At 42.7% G+C, this 19,684-nt stretch overlaps 2 protein-coding genes across 2 annotated transcripts; one reads left to right on the top strand and one right to left on the bottom strand.

The window, feature by feature from the left end:
- Positions 1–630: 630 nt before the first annotated feature.
- LOC139559001 (tubulin beta chain) lies at positions 631–6,077 on the bottom strand. The gene is made up of 4 exons (XM_071374588.1): positions 5,865–6,077; positions 2,884–2,992; positions 2,416–2,526; positions 631–2,246 (listed from the first exon to the last, which is right to left on the bottom strand). The coding sequence occupies exons 1-4, from the start codon at positions 5,919–5,921 to the stop codon at positions 1,189–1,191; spliced, it is 1,335 nt and encodes a 444-aa protein (XP_071230689.1). The 5' UTR covers positions 5,922–6,077; the 3' UTR covers positions 631–1,188.
- Positions 6,078–7,404: 1,327 nt separating this feature from the next.
- On the top strand, positions 7,405–19,527 carry LOC139559002 (flotillin-1). Its single transcript, XM_071374589.1, has 13 exons — positions 7,405–7,561; positions 8,207–8,269; positions 8,603–8,678; positions 8,814–8,904; positions 9,466–9,609; positions 11,631–11,750; positions 11,897–11,992; positions 13,335–13,487; positions 13,722–13,903; positions 14,147–14,192; positions 14,675–14,812; positions 14,971–15,135; positions 16,465–19,527. The coding sequence occupies exons 2-13, from the start codon at positions 8,227–8,229 to the stop codon at positions 16,483–16,485; spliced, it is 1,275 nt and encodes a 424-aa protein (XP_071230690.1). The 5' UTR covers positions 7,405–7,561; positions 8,207–8,226; the 3' UTR covers positions 16,486–19,527.
- Positions 19,528–19,684: the final 157 nt, after the last annotated feature.

Here is a 19,684-nt window from a genome sequence, read left to right as displayed (position 1 = left end):
GAATATATATATATATAAATATAGTTTTACAACTTTAGATATCCTGTAGGATACAATATCTCACGTATAGGTGGGTTAGTTACATTGGTGACTGATGAATTAAACAAATTCAAAATGGCCCTCCATTTCACGACCTAATTAGTTTTTCATTTATCCGTTTTGACTCTTTCCCCGCTGGTGGTGAACTGTTTGTACTAGCATCAGTGGAGCCAAGGGATACTCCAATTCCATACCTGTTGTTTATGAAGCACAATGTGACAAATACAATCTGATTTGTCTGTCACTGCTTATGCCTTTTTGGGCCCCATCACAGATCCAGGCGGAGGATTCAACATATTCTAATCTAGTGTTGGACAAGGTAGCAATATTTTTGGAAGAGCATTTGGGGTTATCTGCTGTTCTCAAGTGCTTATTCATATTCATACTCTTCTCTAATCACGTTTTACTATTTTCTTTGCCTTTGCCCAACAGTTTATTGATTCAATATTTGTTTCTATTGACCTGATTTTCAAAATGTTGCAATGCAATGGTGTTACAGTAAGTGTTTCTAATAGATTCCTTGTGGGTGTATTATTGCTTCATTATAACACACTAATATCAATATTTTCCTTCCAATAATAACAACAGAGAGGTTTTCTAAAAATGCCTTTTTATTTCTCCCCGGAGGCACCTTGCTTTTCACTTTCTCACGGATCAAAACAATTATAATCAGAATAAAAAGAAAAGAAACATGCAAGAAAGTTGCAGTTTCAGCCCTTCATAGTGCAGTACAGATGTCAACAATACCGGACACTATAGCAGGGTGTGGACATATAGACGAACTGGCTTGACCTAAAATAACAATGGCTTCTATTTGAAAATTGGTTCAATGTGTAAACATTTACTGAAATGTTCGGTACACACAAATTTGCTGAGGTTCTTTCAGATAATCTTGTTACAAAACCTTGCTATGGTCAAATGGAATTAAATTCCTAGACCTCTCCCTATTATGTTCCAGTTCATTTTCAGATATGATCCTCCATTTATGGGTGTGCCTCCTCTTCTCAGCTACGTTCTATAGTATTCCTCCGGTTTTCTTTTGGTACTTTTCTTGTTTTTCTCTTTTTGTGGTATTTTGTTATTTTTTTCAGACTTTTTGTAGGACTTTTCTTCATTCTTCCTCCTCGCTCGTGTTGCTTCACTCCGTCTTTAAGCGTCCTCCTCAGCCTCCTCCTCAAACTCTCCCTCCTCCTCGGCGGTGGCGTCCTGGTACTGCTGGTACTCAGACACCAGGTCGTTCATGTTGCTCTCTGCCTCGGTGAACTCCATCTCGTCCATGCCCTCTCCGGTGTACCAATGGAGGAAGGCCTTGCGGCGGAACATGGCGGTGAACTGCTCAGAGATACGCTTGAACAGCTCCTGGATGGCTGTGCTGTTGCCGATGAAGGTGACGGCCATTTTGAGGCCTCTTGGAGGAATGTCGCAGACGGCGGTCTTGACGTTGTTGGGGATCCATTCAACGAAGTAGCTGCTGTTCTTGTTCTGGACGTTGAGCATCTGCTCGTCCACCTCCTTCATGGACATGCGTCCACGGAAGACAGCGGCGACAGTGAGGTAGCGACCGTGACGCGGGTCACATGCGGCCATCATGTTCTTGGCGTCGAACACTTGCTGAGTGAGCTCAGGCACGGTGAGGGCACGGTACTGCTGGCTCCCCCTGCTGGTGAGGGGTGCAAAGCCAGGGATGAAGAAGTGGAGACGGGGGAAAGGCACCATGTTGACGGCCAGTTTACGGAGGTCGGCGTTGAGCTGACCGGGGAAACGCAGGCAAGTGGTGACTCCGCTCATGGTGGCCGACACCAGGTGGTTGAGGTCTCCGTAAGTCGGCGTGGTGAGTTTGAGGGTACGGAAGCAGATGTCGTAGAGAGCCTCGTTGTCAATGCAGAAGGTCTCGTCTGTGTTCTCCACTAGCTGGTGGACTGACAGGGTGGCATTGTAGGGCTCCACCACAGTGTCTGACACTTTAGGGGAGGGCACTACGCTGAAGGTGTTCATGATGCGGTCGGGGTACTCTTCACGGATTTTGCTGATGAGCAGGGTGCCCATGCCCGAGCCAGTGCCCCCACCCAGGGAGTGGGTGAGCTGGAAGCCCTGGAGGCAGTCGCAGCTCTCAGCCTCTTTCCTCACCACATCCAGAACCGAGTCCACCAACTCTGCTCCCTCAGTGTAGTGACCCTTTGCCCAGTTGTTTCCTGCACCGCTCTGACCTAGAAACATCAGAGGAAAGGAGGGACATAAGACCTCAAACACCTGAAATGACAGGACTGTTTCATAATGACCTTTTCCCTGTGTTTCATTTTCCTATGTGCTAACTAAAAGTGAAATGTCTCTTCAATGTCCAAGCAGTGCTAAACCCAAACCCCTCTAGTTCCTTACCAAACACAAAGTTGTCTGGTCTGAAGATCTGCCCGAATGGTCCGGATCTGACAGAGTCCATGGTGCCGGGCTCCAGGTCCACTAGGACCGCTCTGGGTACATACTTGCCACCTCCATGAGAGACAACGATAGAGAGACACACACCAGCTCAATACTGCAGGGAACAATGGGTTATTTGATGTCAAGGGGAGTGGAGCTCCTATCTGTCCACCAGGGGGAGGAAAAAATACATCACCTCCTGTACACCACTAGTCCACAAATTGTGTGATCCTATCCAGTATCCCCTGCCACATTGAGATGTTCACCCATTACGTCACATTATAGATGGAATTTAAATTCATCTCAATTTCAATAGAATACATGCATATATGTATGCATGTTTGCATATATGTACATGTCTGTGTTAGCACCAAAGACGTTCTTCTTTTGAAAAGTTCTTTGTAACTGTAGAGGGTGGAGATGTGCTACCTGAAGCCTCGTTGTAGTAGACGCTGATCCTGTCCAGCTGCAGGTCACTGTCTCCATGGTAGGAGCCCGTGGGGTCGATGCCATGTTCATCGCTGATCACCTCCCAGAACTAAAGAGGTCGAGACATGTCAACCGAGAGGCTTGAATTGACACAGGCCAGGCCACAAGTGCAGGTTGCGCTCAGTGGCTGAACTACCAACAGAATGAGAGGTCAAGTGGTTGGGAAGCTGAGCTAGTGGTAGTATATTTGGTCATTGTTGTTACTATATTATTACATTAGAAATGTCATCAAAAAATGACTATTGCTGTAAAGATGAACAAGACCCTATACCATACAAGGTATCCTCTACAACACATAACATACAAAACATCATGCAAGACACACTATGTTAGGTTGAAACATAAACCGTATGGATATTCAATACATGAGATGATTCCCAAACTATTCAAAATGTCATCCAGTTGGGTTGTCTATCCTGGCCAGACGTGTGCTCCTGACCTCCCAGCTACCACAGGTGGAGGGGGAAAAATGCTGTCCAATTCTCTCAGGGAGTGTAGAAACCACAGGCAAATCCAAGAGATAATTGCCCTCGCAGTCACAAGACACTGAGCAGCACGTTCAAAATCGCATTTCTCTTCCCGAGTTGGTGCTTTTGTAGCTAGGCTACAGAGCCCCCCCTTGTGCAACGCACAGCGCAATCACAGTTGTGGTGTGCTCGGTGTATTCGTTAGCTCAGCTTCGCAGTCACACTATTTCGAAGTCTGAGAAGTGTGTGTAGATGCAAGTACACATCCACGCGCGCATGGTCGTGTCACTACTACTGATGTCACTTTTCTGACCTGGGAGGGCTGCATCAACAACAAGGGATTGGAGTAATGTGGAGAAACATCTCGCCTTGGAGTGGAAGACAAGCTCAAGAGATGGGCGTAAAGAGCTGCTTAAAACAACTCTATACGTACGTTAGAATAGCTACCGTCCATGAAGATGTGTTATAAACGGCTGAACAAGAGAGAGAGAGAAGCAATACTCTGTAGGCTAACACGTGAGCGGGCTAAGTGGAACCATCCCAGAGGAATTAGCCTACTGGGACAGATTGATGCAAACTCAACTGACCCTGATCTGAAATAGAGAGAGCGAGAACCTTGTTTAATATGAAACACCTCTTTGAGCTTTCACCCCACTTTACAATCTATTCTTGAACCCCTCTCAATATCAAGAAATATTAGTGAAATGGCCCATTCTTGTTCACTGTGCTGTCTGGTAATACACATTCGCATTTAACACATCAACAAGTTAGGGCTACCAAGTTAGCCTATTGACACACTCCATTTCCCATAAGAATTCCATTCCCTACAAAGGGTAGGCCTGAATAGACTTGTGTAGCTATTTGGTATAGACAGCATATTTAAAGAGTTATTGAGGCCTTGTGTATATTACATTATGTTGATGACATTTCGCTGGCCCACTGGACCCTCTATGGCTGGTGTTCCCAAATGGTGTTGTGTAAAATAACCAAGTTGTGGTTAAAAACATATAGGCTACACTAAAGTGTTTACTCGACTCCTTATCACAAGCATTGGTCATTTAAACGATGTCATGTGCTCTCATAGTCCACAGCCTGTTCATATCCCTCCACAGAAGTCCCCTTCACAGTTGCTGGCGTTTTATATTTATTATTTAACTAGGCAAGTCAGTTACAAACAAATTCTTATTTACAATGACGGCCTACCCCGGCCTAACCTAAACGACGCTGGACCAATTGTACGCCGCCCTATGGAACTTACAATCACGGCCGGATGTGATACAGCCTGGATTCGAACTAGGGACTGTAGTGCCTTAGATCGCTGCGCCACTCGGGAGCCCGTTCATTAATCTCTCCCTTGCCTGCTTCAGCAACTTTCCCCTTTTTTTCCCTGGACGTTGATTCCAAGAAATAGATTTTTCTTGGACGTTGATTCAGCTCCAATAAGACAACAGCTGTAGTGTCCCCGCTATTCTATTCAAATCCCCATCGCGTTAATAATGGTTTATTTTACTGGTCTATTATGCGTACTCAGCCAAGAGGCGACGTGTCAATGCGCAACAGGGCATGCGTTTTGTCGTAAAAAGACCATTACTCTTTAACAAGTTATGTTTAAAGTTTGACTCGTGCCACTGCCTAAAGATGACTAAATAATATGATAGGGGGCTATCTAGAGACATAGCCTACTTACCTAAATGTGTAATGCAAGGGAATACGCATAGTCTACTGAGACTAAAAGTCTAGGACATGTAAACTTGTCAAACCACAAAAAAAAAATTGTCTCGAAAATGCAATCTTTGCTCGTCAACATCTGTAAACCGCGGGGGGTGAACTAGCCTTTGTGAAGCTATAGTTTTTCCACCGTTTCATAACTTTAGGACTAAGTGTCTTGTGTATAAATGTCTAGTTGTTTTTTCATCTGTGTTTTAAAGTCTTCATTTTAGACATCTCTTTTTCGTAGTCTATTGAAGAAAATGTTATTCCAGACACGAAACAATGAGCGTGGCAGAAAGAGCAGACAGACGCCTAGCGAAATCACGTCTCAATAGTCCCGGGGATATCTTAGCAAAATAAAATAACTGTAATCGTTTTTCCAGTTGTGCTTTCTTATAAGACTAGTTTACATTGGCAAAAGATAAATGTATATCCCATAAAGAACAAAAACGACGTAGAAGCTTTACAACTGGACTGAAAAGCAGACAACAAAAGGCATATTCATTCCGGCACTCTTCATCCATTGAAAACTTTAAATGGCCTCATGTTAGAAAAAGAGACCATAACGGAATGTACTGCATTGAATGTTCATCATTTAGGCTAAGTGGATTTTTTAAAACTTTAAATACCCATAGCCTAGAATACAACTTTTTGAGAAGCAACAAATAGTTTGTACAATGCATTATTTATTCATTCCCAAATGTAAGCCTAGATATTGTTCGTTTTAGTTTTTAAGATTCTTACCTTGGCCCCAATCTGGTTACCGCACTGCCCGGCCTGAATGTGTACAATTTCCCTCATTCTGTAAACGTGAAGTAATAGAAAATAAAAGAGAATAAATTGAAGTGCTGTTATGTCGACGCTGTTGACACACTCACCACTGTGAAGTATGTGGATGCCACCTTTGAGCAAGGCGGGACAAAAAATGTTAAAGCCTGGACAGTGGCCAAACCGAAGCTTGCGCTAATGATTGGTCAAGGACTTCGGAAACACAATCTTGATTGGCTGAGGAAAGAAAATCTAAGGGGTTTCTCTACCGTAAAGAAAGGGGCCGGAAGTAGAGAGGGAGTGCCGTGACCCGTCCTGTCACACTGCCCTGTTGAAGCTGGCAGGACATGGAGTCAGCGCCATCGCGATCAAAGATTTTCTAATCTAGATGATCATGAATTATATGATTTGCCTCGAATCCTGTAAAACTCCTATAAAATTGTCTATTAATGCAAAAAGGTACTGTTGGAAAATAATTTCCCCCCTATTAGATGTGAAAATAGTTCCTAGAATAAAACAATAAAAAAAGGGATATTATGTACAGCAATTGATTCCCTGATATTAGATCAGCCAAGACAAATGACGTACATATTAATAACCTTACTACAATAAACCCAAAATTATGTTCATCATCCTACATTTTGAGTTTAAAACAAATATAATGATTATGCAGAATACTTTCTTCTGCTGTTTGGTTATAACATCCAATGGCCAAATGTAGCATGGTTACATATATATGTGTTGTGCTGATTACCCAGGTCACTGCGTCTGAGGCCTTAATAAGACAAACATTCAACGGGGTGGTTGTATGAAGCAACACATTTAAGCTCCACACCAATCAAATGTATTTATAAAGCCCCTTTTACATTAGCAGATGTCACAAAGGGCTTATACAGGAACCCAGCCTAAAACCCCAAACAGCAAGCAATGCAGATGTAGGAGCGCGGTGGCTAGGAAAAACTCCCTAGAAAGGCAGTGAACCTAGGAGGAAACCTAGAGAGGAACCAGGCTCCGAGGGGTTGCCAGTCCTCTTCTGGCTGTGGCGGTGAAGATTATAAGAGTACATGGTCCTTAAGGCTAGATCGTTCTTCAAGATGTTAAAATGTTCATAGACGACCAGCAGGGTCAAATAATAATCACAGTGGTTATAGAGGGTGGAACAGGTCAGCACCCCAGGAGTAAATGTCAGTTGGATTTTCATAGCGGAGTATTCAGAGGTTGAGACAGCAGGTGCGGTAGAGAGAGAGGGGTGTCACATCAAATAAATAACAAATAAAAAAGTGCAACTAAAGAGCATAAATTCAATACTTTTGTTGATCTAGCTAAGTAATTCGAAATTGTATCCTATCCAATTTGTAAGTCGCTCTGGATAAGAGCGTCTGCTAAATGACTTAAATGTAAAATGTAAATGTAAATACTGAAGTATTTCACACTGATCATTGAATGAAATTCAATTCACCACCGCAACACCAGATGGCGACAGCACATTTTGTAATGGGCGTGAGACGATGGATGGACGCTTTTGACGGGAAGGACTATAACAGGACAAACGCTTCATATTTGCATACAGTCATTGGACAGACGATAGCAAGAATAACGCTGCTATTTTGAGAGCAAAACAATTCTATACATCTATACATTTGCATTCTGCATTAGTTCATTCTGTCAAATTGGTAAGTGAATGGGACATACTTCGCCTAATCTTTCGATTGATTTGATTCGTCTCGGATTGCAATGTATGTAAACAGCAGTGGGGTCTGGCAAAAAGGATAGTGGAATTGGACATATTTGTATCATTTCGTAACGAGTTGCTACACCCTTGCATGTTTTATTTATATCTCATTTGCATGTGTGCTGATACATTTGTTGATACATATATGAGCTTGTCTTTCTATGCTCTTTATCAGCAAAATGTCCTGAGTGATGATGCGCAACATTTACGCAAATTAAATTAGATGCCAGTGTTGTCTCGAGAACTTTCTCAAGGCTCCTGTCCCCTTGGATTTTCATGGAGAAGATCACAATAGTTCTAATACTGACTACCAGCTCAAATTCGGATTAAATATTAATTGAAATATAGAAAACGTTTAGTCGCATTTGTTACTTACAGTAGCTATATGAAATTATTATTAGGCCTACTGTACAGATTTCAGTCAAAGCTGTCAAGCATGACTGATGAGTTAAGCTATAAATGCTTGAGCAATAGGCCAATGTACGAATCTTAAGTAGCCCACTGTCAGGCCCATTGCCAAGCATTGAAGCTTGGTATATGAAATTGTTGAATTAAATTGTGTGTGTGTTGTTTTTTGGCTTTCTAGAATCTGAGGGAGAAGATAACATGTTCTACACATGTGGTCCAAATGAGGCTATGGTGGTGTCAGGTCCATTCTCTAATCAATACAATTCTATTCTCCATTTACAAACATATTACATTAAAGAGCTGTAAGATGGTAGTAATACTCTCATGCGTATCTCACCATCCTTTCGCTCTCTCGCTCTCCCTCTCTCGCTCTCCCTCTCTCGCTCGCTCTCTCCCGCTCTCCCGCTCCCGCTCTCGCTCTCCCTCTCTCGCTCTCCCCCTCTCGCTCTCCCTCTCCCTCTCTCGCTCTCCCTCTCTCGCTCTCCCTCTCCCTCTCTCGTGCTCCTTCTCCTGCTCGCGCTCCATCTCTCCCTCTCTCGCTCTCCCTCTCCCCCTCTCGCTCTCTGTTTCTCAGGGCTCTGCCGTTCTCCTCCAGTAATGATTTCTGGAGGCAGAGTGTTTGTGCTTCCCTGTGTTCAGAAGATCCAGAGGTGTGGTCTCTTTTCCTGTTCATGTCTGCAAACACATATATTGGCCGTGCGTTGCCATTTGCCATTGTTTTTGGGATATTATACTACAGCATTGTGGAATGACTAATATCCCTCCTTTCCTCTCCTCTCTCCCAGGATCTCCCTGAACACTCTGACGCTGAACGTGAAGAGTGATAAAGTCTACACCCGGCATGGGGTTCCCATCTCGGTCACTGGTATTGCCCAGGTTTGTCTCTCCATCTTTCTCTGTCTCCATTTCTTCCTGCGCCAATGGAACTGCACTATTCTGTTACATCACTTTTAAGCCTTGTATCAATGACCGCAGCACAGCTGTGCTAAAAAGTGTACCTCCACAATCAGGTGGGCAATAATGGCCCTAGTTTTGAACACAAATGTAAAGGCTCTCTTTAAGTAAGTTGGTATCAAGTAGCTAATTAAAACATGCCAACTGTTTTGCTTATATCATTCATTTATACACTGGTATTAAATGATTCAATTCCTTACTCGCTTGTGCTTTGGACAGAACTGAGTAACCTTGCCTGTTGGAGTGTTAGTACAACTACTACTGCTGTGTAGTCGGGTAGGATACAGCAGATGCTTCTGTTTGTTTAGCAATGTGCACACCTGAGTCATGCTCATTAATCACCAACAACAGACTAAAACAGGGAGGGACTACCTGAACTTGCTCATAAAATGCACATTTTTGTTTTCTGTTTCAAAACATTTAAAAATGTTTTCGGTTGCGTGCCCTAATGAACTATTAACCTGTGTGCTCTCCTCCCTCCAGATGAAGATCCAGGGGCAGAACAAGCAGATGCTGGCCGCAGCCTGTCAGATGTTCATGGGGAAGTCGGAGGGCGAGATCGCCCAAATCGCCCTGGAGACGCTGGAGGGTCACCAGAGGGCCATTATTGCCCACCTGACTGTGGAGGTAAACTTGACCTTTTTAGCACAGCTGTGCTGCAGTCGTTGGTACAAGGCGAAGCCGAGTACCTGCCGAGTACCCAATCACAATGCTTGTTTTGACCAACCTGTTGTAGAACATCTGTTTTTCAAGATGTCACAAACAGATCTGGGATCAGGCTACATTATAGCAGCTCACTCATTTTAGTGCAATATAGAAACATTTCGGCACTATTTGCCTTCTTCATGGTTGCATGAGGTAAACTGGATAGCACCCTTACTGGCCACATCCACAGTTACAGATAAACAAACAGCACATTATAGCAGGTCACTGGTTTCAATGCTTTAAAGCCATGACCAAACCCAAGAGCTATGGCCAGAGATACACTCCCCTACCCATTTATTTGGACAGTGAAGCTAAAACTTTTAATTTGGCCCCATACTCCAGCATTTTGGATTTGAGATCAATTGTTTAATATGAGGCGACAGTACATAATGTTATCTTTTAATAGAGGGTATTTTTGTATGTACTCTAGTTTGGGAAACAGACGCCTCAAAGGTCCTCAATTGGCAGCTTGATTAAATAGTACGCACAAAACACCAGTCTCAACGTCAAAAGTGAAGTGATGCTGGCCTTCTAGGCAGAGTTCCTCTGTCCAGTGTCTGTGTTCTTTTGCCCATCTTAATCTTTTCTTTTTATTGGCCAGTTTGAGATATGTCTCAGAGTCACCTCTTCACTGTTGACATTGAGACTGGTATTTTGCGGGTACTATTTAATGAAGCTGCCAGTTGAGGACTTGTGAGGAGTCTGTTTCTCAAACTAGACACTCTAATGTACTTGTCCTCTTGCTCAGTTGTGCACCGGGGCCTCCCACTCCTCTTTCTATTCTTCTTAGAGCCAGTTTGCGCTGTTCTGTGAAGGGAGTAGTACACAGCATTGTACGAGATCTTCAGTTTCTTGGCAGTTTCTCGCATGGAATAGACTTCATTTCTCAGAACAAGAATAGACTGATGAGTTTCAGAAGAAAGTACTTTGGTTCTAGCCATTTTGAGCAGGTAATTGAACCCACAAATGCTGATGCTCCAGATACTCAACTAGTCTAAAGAAGGCCAGTTTTATTGTTTCTTTAATCAGAACAAAAGTTTTCAGCTGTGCTAACATAATTGCAAAAGGGTTTTCTAATGATCAATTAGCCTTTTAAAATGATACATTTACATTTAAGTCATTTAGCAGATGCTCTTATCCAGAGCGACTTACAAATTGGTGCATTCACCTTATGATATCCAGTGGAACAACCACTTTACAATAGTGCATCTAACTCTTTTAAGGGGGGGGGTAATAAACTTGGATTAGCTAACACAACGTGCCATTGGAACACAGGAGTGATGGTTTCCAGCTACAATAGTAATTTACAACATTAACAATGTCTACACTGTATTTCTGATCAATTTGATGTTATTTTAAAGGACCAAAAATTTGCTTTTCTATTCAAAAACAAGGATATTTCTAAGTGACCCCAAACTTTTGAACGGTAGTGTATGTACCATATGCAAAACAGCACATTGCATGTTAAAAATGGCTTGTGACATACCATAACAAACAGATCATAACAAACAGACCAAAATAAACAGACCATATCAAACAGGCCACAAACAGACCATAACAAACAGACCATAAACAGACCAAAACAAACTTACCATAACAAACAGACCGTAACAAATGGACCATAAATAGACTATAACAAACAGATAATAAACAGATCATAACAAACAGACCACAAACAGACCATAACAAACAGACCATAAACAGACCATAACAAACAGACCACAAACAGACCATAAAAAACAGACCAAAACAAACAGACCATAACAAACAACAAATCAAACTGTTTTATATATTTACAGTCGAACCATAGTCATATGGAAATCTATTTCTGGCTATGTGCTCAACTACATAGTAACATGATGGAGAGGGAGCACTGCATCTTTTCATTGTCAAATGAAGGTATATCAACATAGGCCCTAACTCTGTTATTTCCCCCCCATCAGGAGATCTATAGGGACCGTAAGAAGTTCTCGGAGGAGGTGTTCAAGGTGGCCTCGTCCGACCTGGTCAACATGGGCATCAGCGTGGTCAGCTACACGCTCAAAGACGTTCACGATGACCAGGTGTGCTTTCTCTCTCTACTTTCAATGGAGACTCCATTTTTTGCAGCTGCTCCAATACTAGGTAAATAATGGACACTAGATGGATGCCAGGTAAATAATCGACCCTAAACTAAAAGATTGTTGTTGTCTTCCTCTCTGTGGTTCAGGACTACCTCCACTCCCTGGGGAAATCCAGGACCGCCCAGGTGCAGAAAGACGCGCGCATCGGAGAGGCCCAGTTCAAGAGGGATGCTGTGATCAGGGTGAGACACCTCTCCCTTCTCTCTTGTCTCTCATTCTTTCTACCTTCTCTTCTTCAACCCAAAACAGAACATACCTTGCTCTTGTTTATTTCGGAATTCACCATCATATTTTCTTTTGCTTGGTTTCCCTTATCCGTTCTTACTTGATTTTTTTTATTTTGGGGGGGGGGGGTAGACCAACTTTAATATTGCAGATAGATTGTAGTTTCCATCAATGTAATTGTCTGCATAATTTACAATCCCCCATATATATATATATATATATATAGAAATATATATACATAGATCTCTCCTTCCAGACTCACATTAAGCATCTCCAATCCAAAATTAAATCTAGAATCGGCATCCTATTTCGCAACAAAGCATCCTTCACTCATGCTGCCAAACATACTCTCGTAAAACTGACTATCCTACCGATCCTTGACTTCGGCGATGTCATTTACAAAATAGCCTCCAACACTCTACTCAGCAAATTGGGGACAGTCTATCACAGTGCCATCCGTTTTGTCACCAAAGCCCCATATACTACCCACCACTGCGACCTGTATGCTCTCGTTAGCTGGCCCTCGCTTCATATTTGTCGCCAAACCCACTGGCTCCAGGTCATCTATAAGTCTTTGCTAGGTAAATCCCCGACTTATCTCAGCTCACTGGTCACCATAGCAGCACCCACCCGTAGCACGCGCTCCAGCAGGTATATTTCACTGGTCACCCCCAAAGCCAATTCCTACTTTGGCCGCCTTTCCTTCCAGTTCTCTGCTGCCAATGACTGGAACGAACTGCAAAAATCACTGAAGATGGAGACTCATACCTCCCTCACTAGCTTTAAGCACCAGCTGTCAGAGCAGCTCACAGATCACTGCACCTGTACATAGCCCATCTGTAAATAGCCCATCCAACTACCTTATCCCCATACTGTTATTTATTTTTCTCATTTGCACCCCAGTATCTCTACTTGCACACTCATCTTCTGCACATCTATCACTCCAGTGTTTAATTGCTAAATTGTAATTATTTTACCGCTATGGCCTATTTATTGCCTTACCTCCCTTATCCTACCTCATTGGCACACACTGTATATAGACTTTTTTGATTGTATTATTGACTGTACGTTTGTTTATCCCATGTGTAACTCTGTGTTGTTGTTTGTGTCGCACTGCTTTGCTTTATCTTGGCCAGGTCGCAGTTGTAAATGAGAACTTGTTCTCAACTGGCCTACCTGGTTAAATAAAGGTGAAATGAATAGATACATTACTTTTCTCTTTCCTGGTACTCCATCTCAACCTTTCCTTCTCCAAACTCCTCGTTTCTTTTTTTCCCCTCTCTCTGTCTCTCTCTGTAGGAGGCCCATGCCATGCAGGAGAAGATCTCAGCCCAGTATGTAAATGAGATCCAGATGGCCAAGGCTCAGAGGGACTATGAGCTGAAGAAAGCATCCTATGACATCGAAGTCAACACCAAGAAGGCGGAGTCCGAGATGGCCTACCAGCTACAGGTATGTCCATGATATTACACTAAGACATGGATGTATTGTATTGCACACCCAATCTCGTTATTTGTTTGTTCTCAAAATGGAAAGCAGCTCACCAAACCAATTGAAACAAAACAACACAAAAGTAAAATGCAGAATATTCAAAAAAATATATCGAGGTCAAACATAACCTCTTAAAAATGGTCATAAAGATCGCTACTGAGATCTTGGTCTTCCCGTTTGAACCCTCCCTGTCAGGTGGCCAAGACCAAGCAGCGCATCGAGGAGGAGAAGATGCAGGTCAAGGTGGTGGAGCGCTCTCAGCAGATCATGCTCCAGGAGCAGGAGATCACCCGCAAGGAGATGGAGCTGGAGGCTAAGGTCAAGAAGCCCGCTGAGGCCGAGAGATACCGCCTGGAGAAGCTGGCCGAGGCCCAGCGGTGAGTAACAGCCACAGGGTCTCCAAATGACCTTTCACAAATTATATATTGTATTTTGTGAAAGATGTATTGCATAGATAATGAAAATATACTAGATAATTAATGCGTTCTATGGAGTATGAGACAGACAAAAAAACACATATACAAACTATACTGAATATGTACAATGTACTTTATCCGTACTGTATACCTCACTGGTCAACCAAGGTGTAGGAGATCAAATAAATGTTTCTCTTCCCACAGTGCACAGCTCATCATGGAGGCAGAGGCTGAAGCAGAGTCCATTAGGGTGAGTGAGCATCACATTGTTCGAGATAGATTCTGAAAACTACATTGTTATTATAGGACTGTTACTGTTCCAAGCTTGTTTTACCCCTAAAATCAGCTCATCCTTGTGTCTGTGACTCATATAAGCAGAGAGAACTTTAATGGTAATAGGAGAAGTCCATGTTCACCACACTCCAGCCATTTTGCTTGTTCCATCAATACTACTAAATATTGCAGTTAACTTACGATAAGTTACACCCAAGGAAGCTGGAACAACATAGTATGACCGTCATAACAAAATGTTATTCTCTCTCTCTCTCTCTCTCTCTCTCTCTCTCTCTCTCTCTCTCTCTCTCTCTCTCTCTCTCTCTCTCTCTCTCTCTCTCTCTCTCTCTCTCTCTCTCTCTCTCTCTCTCTCTCTCTCTCTCTCTCTCTCTCTCTCTCTCTCTCTCTCTCTCTCTCTCTCTCTCTCTCTCTCTCTCTCTCTCTCTCTCTCTCTCTCAGATTAAGGGAGATGCGGAGGCCTTTGCCGTGGAGGCGAAGGGGAGAGCCGAGGCGGAGCAGATGGCCAAGAAGGCCGAAGCCTTCCAGCAGTACAAGGAGGGAGCCATGGTGGACATGCTGCTGGAGCAACTACCACTAGTGAGAAACAAACCTTTCAAGAGACGGAAGATATGCATGAAAAAGTCATAACACTGATAGAAAGTTCGTTCGCACACATAGTTGTAGAGCCCAAAATCGGATCACCGGGCATAGAAACTGGATGGACACCTCTCGTATGTGCCTGTGCCCTCCTCTAGATGGCGGAAGAGATCAGCAGGCCTCTGGCGCAGGCTCAGAAGATCACCATGATATCCAGCGGCGGAGGCGAGGTGGGCGCGGCCAAGCTCACAGGGGAGGTGCTAGACATCATGACCCGCCTACCAGCGGCGGTGGAGAAACTGACCGGAATCAGCATCTCACAGGTGAGACGGCCTAACCAACGATGTGTGTGGTGTACAGTAATCCCTCGTTTATCGCGGGGGTTACGTTCCGAAAATGACCCGCGATAAGTGAAATCCGCGAAATAGAAAACTTCTTTTTTTTTTACAATTAGCAACTATTACATGTATACAAATACAGTGACTCACGTGTAGGCCGTTTCACTGCTCTTCAGACTGGGCCGCTGCATCCTGACTGCGCTCTGCAGTGTTCTCTTCTTCTGAAGCCCGCGGTGCAGGTGTGTTTGTTCGGGAGAAGAGCATAGTGATAGGCAGCTGTTGTCGCTCTTTTTTCTTCTTTGCAAAAAGATCCTTGTACACCGACATGCCACCATCGATTACGTTGGAGAACTGTAATGAACGGCTCATCAAAGGGTCCCATTCCTCAGCTACTCGCTTAAGTTCAGTGGCCATTCGCACCATGGTTGCTAAGCGACCAAGCGTTAGTCCTTCCTTCCTTCCTGGCCAACTTAATGTAAATTTGCCAAGCTGTTTTATGTACGTACACATAACTGCACGAGACGACAAAATGATAGCACAATTCGTAGCATGTTTTGATACAAGAAGCGGGAGTGAGTTTTTAGCGAATCAGAATGCAGAGCACAATGCACCAAAAAAAAATAAAAAATGCATTATGAAAATCCGCGAAATAGCGAATCCGCGATAAGTGAACCGCGAAGTGGCGAGGGATCACTGTATTATATTACAAGATGACTTCTATTTGTCTGCGTAACAACATTCTCAGTCGGTCTCCAATTAATTATACCAGTTGTTACCCCCCAAAAATTATAATAATAATGCTTTATTGTCACATACACCGGAGAGGTGCAGTGAAATGTGTTGTTTTACAAGGTCCGTCATGGTAGTACAGCGCCCTCGGAGCAAATTAGGTTTAAGTGCCTAACTCAAGGATATATCAACAGATCGGGTATTCGAACCAGCGACCTTTCAGCAGCTGGCCCAACGCTCTAGAGTTATATTTCACAGGATAGGATATATGAATAACTTGCCAGATAACTGTGACAAACACGCGTGTACATGTGTAACTCTTCATTTGACGGTTTATGAAGAGTGCTAAAGGTTAATATGTGTCATCGTAAGTATCATGTACAAGATAGTATATCATGCCAATTGCAGGTTAGTAATGTTTGTATTGTTGGTAAACCTAGTTGGCTAGCTCACTGATCCTACTTTGTGAATCCTTACTCCTTCATTTTCTCTCTCTCTCCAAATCTCCCCCCAACCCCACCCTCTCGCTCTCTGTCTCTCTCTCTCCATCTCCCTCTCTCTCAACGTTGCCCCTCCATCCTCTAGGTGGGGACTCGTATGGGCTGAGGAGAGGCTCCGGGTGCTCAGGTAGACCTCTCATCATACCCCTGCCTGGCTGTAGTGTCTGCGTATGTGTCTACTGTCACAGCCTTACCTTCGTCTCCTCAAGGATGTTATACCAACGATATATCTGTTTCTATGATCAACCCTTTCTATCGACCCCCTCTTCTTTCCATGTGTCTTAGTGCCCCTTTTCTCTGCTTATCTCACCTTTCACCTCTAACCCGTTTTCTATTTGGCCCTGGATTCCTCCTCCTAACTGCCTGTGTCCACTGCCTTGCTGCCAAACCCAAAGTGCATCTTAACTGGCGAGTTCAATGCAAGCGCGCAATCAACTCGTCCCATCCAGTGTTGTCATTCGCAGCGCTCGTTCTTACTCATCAGGAGAAAAGGGGACCTGACCAAATCCATGTTTCAGTCTTTCATTGTTTTTAGTGTTACTGGTTGTCGTTTTAGTCTGACAAAATGTAATTGGTTAAGAGAAAATGTCATGGCTCTGTTGGCACTAAGTTTGAGTTACAATGAATGTAAAAAATATTCACCATTCAAAGTATCCAATATTCTAATCTATACCTGCAAAGGCTCTTGGGAGAAGTAGTCTGAATAGGCCAGTCAACTCAACTGTTGTTTCTCAATATATTATTATTTTCTATGGATTTCTATCTGCGAAATGTGTGCTTTCCCATTGATGTGTGTCTACAGTCACTATTACGATACGTAACTTGCGTGTTTTTGATGTTGTTTTCGTTGTACTTTCTACATCGCTCACAACTGAGTTATCCTATTTAATCGATATTCGTTAGAAAGGACCTTTTAGTCAAGCAGATTATGTAGCAGTTCTCACAAATGTGACTTGCATTACTTTTGTCCAGAGTGCTAGGGGACTGGTTTACTGCACTGTTATAGCTGTCAAAATGTAATATGACGTTATAACCATGGAATTATTGCACTTCCGCCTAACGCTACGTACTGTAATGTCAAGTTGTACTATTTATGTTAACTGATATGTACTGTTAGCATTGAAGCTACATTATTCTTAAGGTGGTCCTCAGGTCAACGGAAATAGAAGCTGTGATAATGAATAACAAAGGGAGTCATTTTCAGTTAGAAAAATGTTGATTGTCGTCAGGAGAGGAGGTGTCATGTAAAAAGAAGAAATTCTGAAAGCATGTTTTCTCTTTTTGGGAACCTTTTGCAGCCCAAACTAAAGCTAGCTGTGTCGTATTGTACTACTAATAGACATAACTACTAATGGACATAATAGCATGATATACAAGCATTGAGTACATGGCACATACAGAGTATACATCCATTGTTGCCCTCAGAACAGCCTCATTTCATCGGGGCATGGACTCTACAAGTTGTTGAAAGCGTTCCACAGGGATGCTGGCCCATGTTGACTCCAATGCTTCCCACAGTTGTGTCAAGTTGGCTGTATGTATTTTGGCTGGTGGACCGTTCTTGATACACACGGGAAACGTTTGAGTGTGAAAAACCCAGCAGCGTTGCAGTTCTTGACACAAACCGGTGCACCTGGCACCTACTACCATACCTCGTTCAAATGCACTTACAGTTTTTTGTCTTGCCCATTCACCCTCTGAATGGCACACATACACAATCCATGTCTCAATTGTCTCAAGGCTTAAAAATCCTTCTTTAACATGTCTCCTCCCATTCATCTACACTGATTGAAGTGGATTTAACGAGTGACATCAATAAGGGATCATAGCTTTCACCTGGATTCACCTGGTCAGTCTATGTCATGGAAAGAGCAGGTGTTCCTAATGTTTTGTATACTCACTGCATTTCACCAGAGGAAAGGCAAGTGGTCATTCCTCATCCCTGTATGCATTGGCTGGTGCAATCAAGTTTCCCCTCTGGGGGATTAATAAAGTACTATCTTATCTTATCATTCAATCAATGTCTCAGATCAGTATGTTCAATGGAAATCATCCAGATAGCATAGCGTGCTAGCCCTGTGTGTCTCATGGCATTGTAGGGTCTAGTGAGATGACTGATTCAGTATAGGAAGTGAGGCTGACAACCAACTTGCCTTATCCCCCACACACTGTCACACTTGACCTCATCGTCACCACACAAGATCGCATCTTATGTACTGATGATGTTACACAGAATAGTCTGTAATGTATTGAATTGTATATTTAATTTCATTGATTTTTTGTTGTATTTATTTATGTGTTTTTTTTTAAAATGTAATTTGTCAGGAGCCTGAAGGCATAACCCATAACAGGTACTACTGCTATGGATAAGTAACCAAACCAGAGACTGAACCAGAGGTTCAAAATATGGCCAAAGCATCAAAATAAGGGATATTTTGGATGTTGTAATTACTGTAGAAATGCCTCTACAGGACCTGTTTTAGTGAAGTATTTTAAGATGTGTGTTCAATTTAGCTTGAAACATGTTATACTGTACTCAAAGATAAGAAAATCTTATCTAAAATCAGCCATTTATGTCAAGTTGTCACATTTATCATCACATTTATACTCTTAAGAAACTTCTGAGCTCAGCTCTCGGCCTGGCTTTGTCAAAAAGGGTTTACCTTCAGTTGCATCACAAGACAAGAGTAATCAAACCTCCTTATCCTGACTAACACAATGTTACCCTGTTTCTGTGTTGCATCTTACTATAACCAGGACATAATCTACTTTCATGGTTCTCTTGTTTTACCAAGAAATAATACCAATAGTTGCTTATTATATATTCTTAAATGGCATGTTTCAGTGAAAACCAAACCAAGCTTGGGAAAAAGTTACTTACTATACATTTCATGAAAATAATGAGATGAATTCCATGGCAAGCAGATTGTATCCAGGACTGGTTTCATGTCGTTTTCTTTGAGTTATATTAGAAGTGTGTTGTTTACTTTGTTTTTGAAGACTTGCCAAAATTGTAATGTGTCTCTGTATTGTTTTCAAATTGCTGTGCACTGGTGTCATGAGGAACCTTAGACATTTGTATTTTGTAGGAAACATATACCCTTAAATCATATCAAATACAGAATTCCTTTGATTCCATTAACCACAACCCTCGTCTTCCCTCGTCTTCTTTGGTGCGTGTGTGTAGGAAGGTTGTGAAATGGGCATGGGACAGGGGACAGGGTATGGGAAATTAGTGTCCCAAACACAATATTCTATTTTATTTCAATGTATAATTTACCTGTGTACTGTACATTGATACAATA

The sequence above is a fragment of the Salvelinus alpinus genome, chromosome 29 (genome assembly GCF_045679555.1).
Source record: "Salvelinus alpinus chromosome 29, SLU_Salpinus.1, whole genome shotgun sequence".
Classification (NCBI taxonomy): Eukaryota; Metazoa; Chordata; class Actinopteri; order Salmoniformes; family Salmonidae; genus Salvelinus; species Salvelinus alpinus.
This window is presented reverse-complemented; position numbering and strand designations above follow the sequence as displayed.

Coding starts and splice junctions, on each gene's coding strand:
- LOC139559001 (XM_071374588.1), bottom strand. CDS start 5,921: ATGAGGGAAATTGTACACATTCAGGCCGGGCAGTGCGGTAACCAGATT. Junction 2,993..5,864: donor GTAACCAGATTGGGGCCAAG/GTAAGAATCTTA, acceptor CGACCTCTTTAG/TTCTGGGAGGTGATCAGCGA. Junction 2,527..2,883: donor CTACTACAACGAGGCTTCAG/GTAGCACATCTC, acceptor TCTCTCATGGAG/GTGGCAAGTATGTACCCAGA.
- LOC139559002 (XM_071374589.1), top strand. CDS start 8,227: ATGTTCTACACATGTGGTCCAAATGAGGCTATGGTGGTGTCAG. Junction 13,488..13,721: donor AGATGGCCTACCAGCTACAG/GTATGTCCATGA, acceptor CCTCCCTGTCAG/GTGGCCAAGACCAAGCAGCG. Junction 13,904..14,146: donor AAGCTGGCCGAGGCCCAGCG/GTGAGTAACAGC, acceptor CTCTTCCCACAG/TGCACAGCTCATCATGGAGG.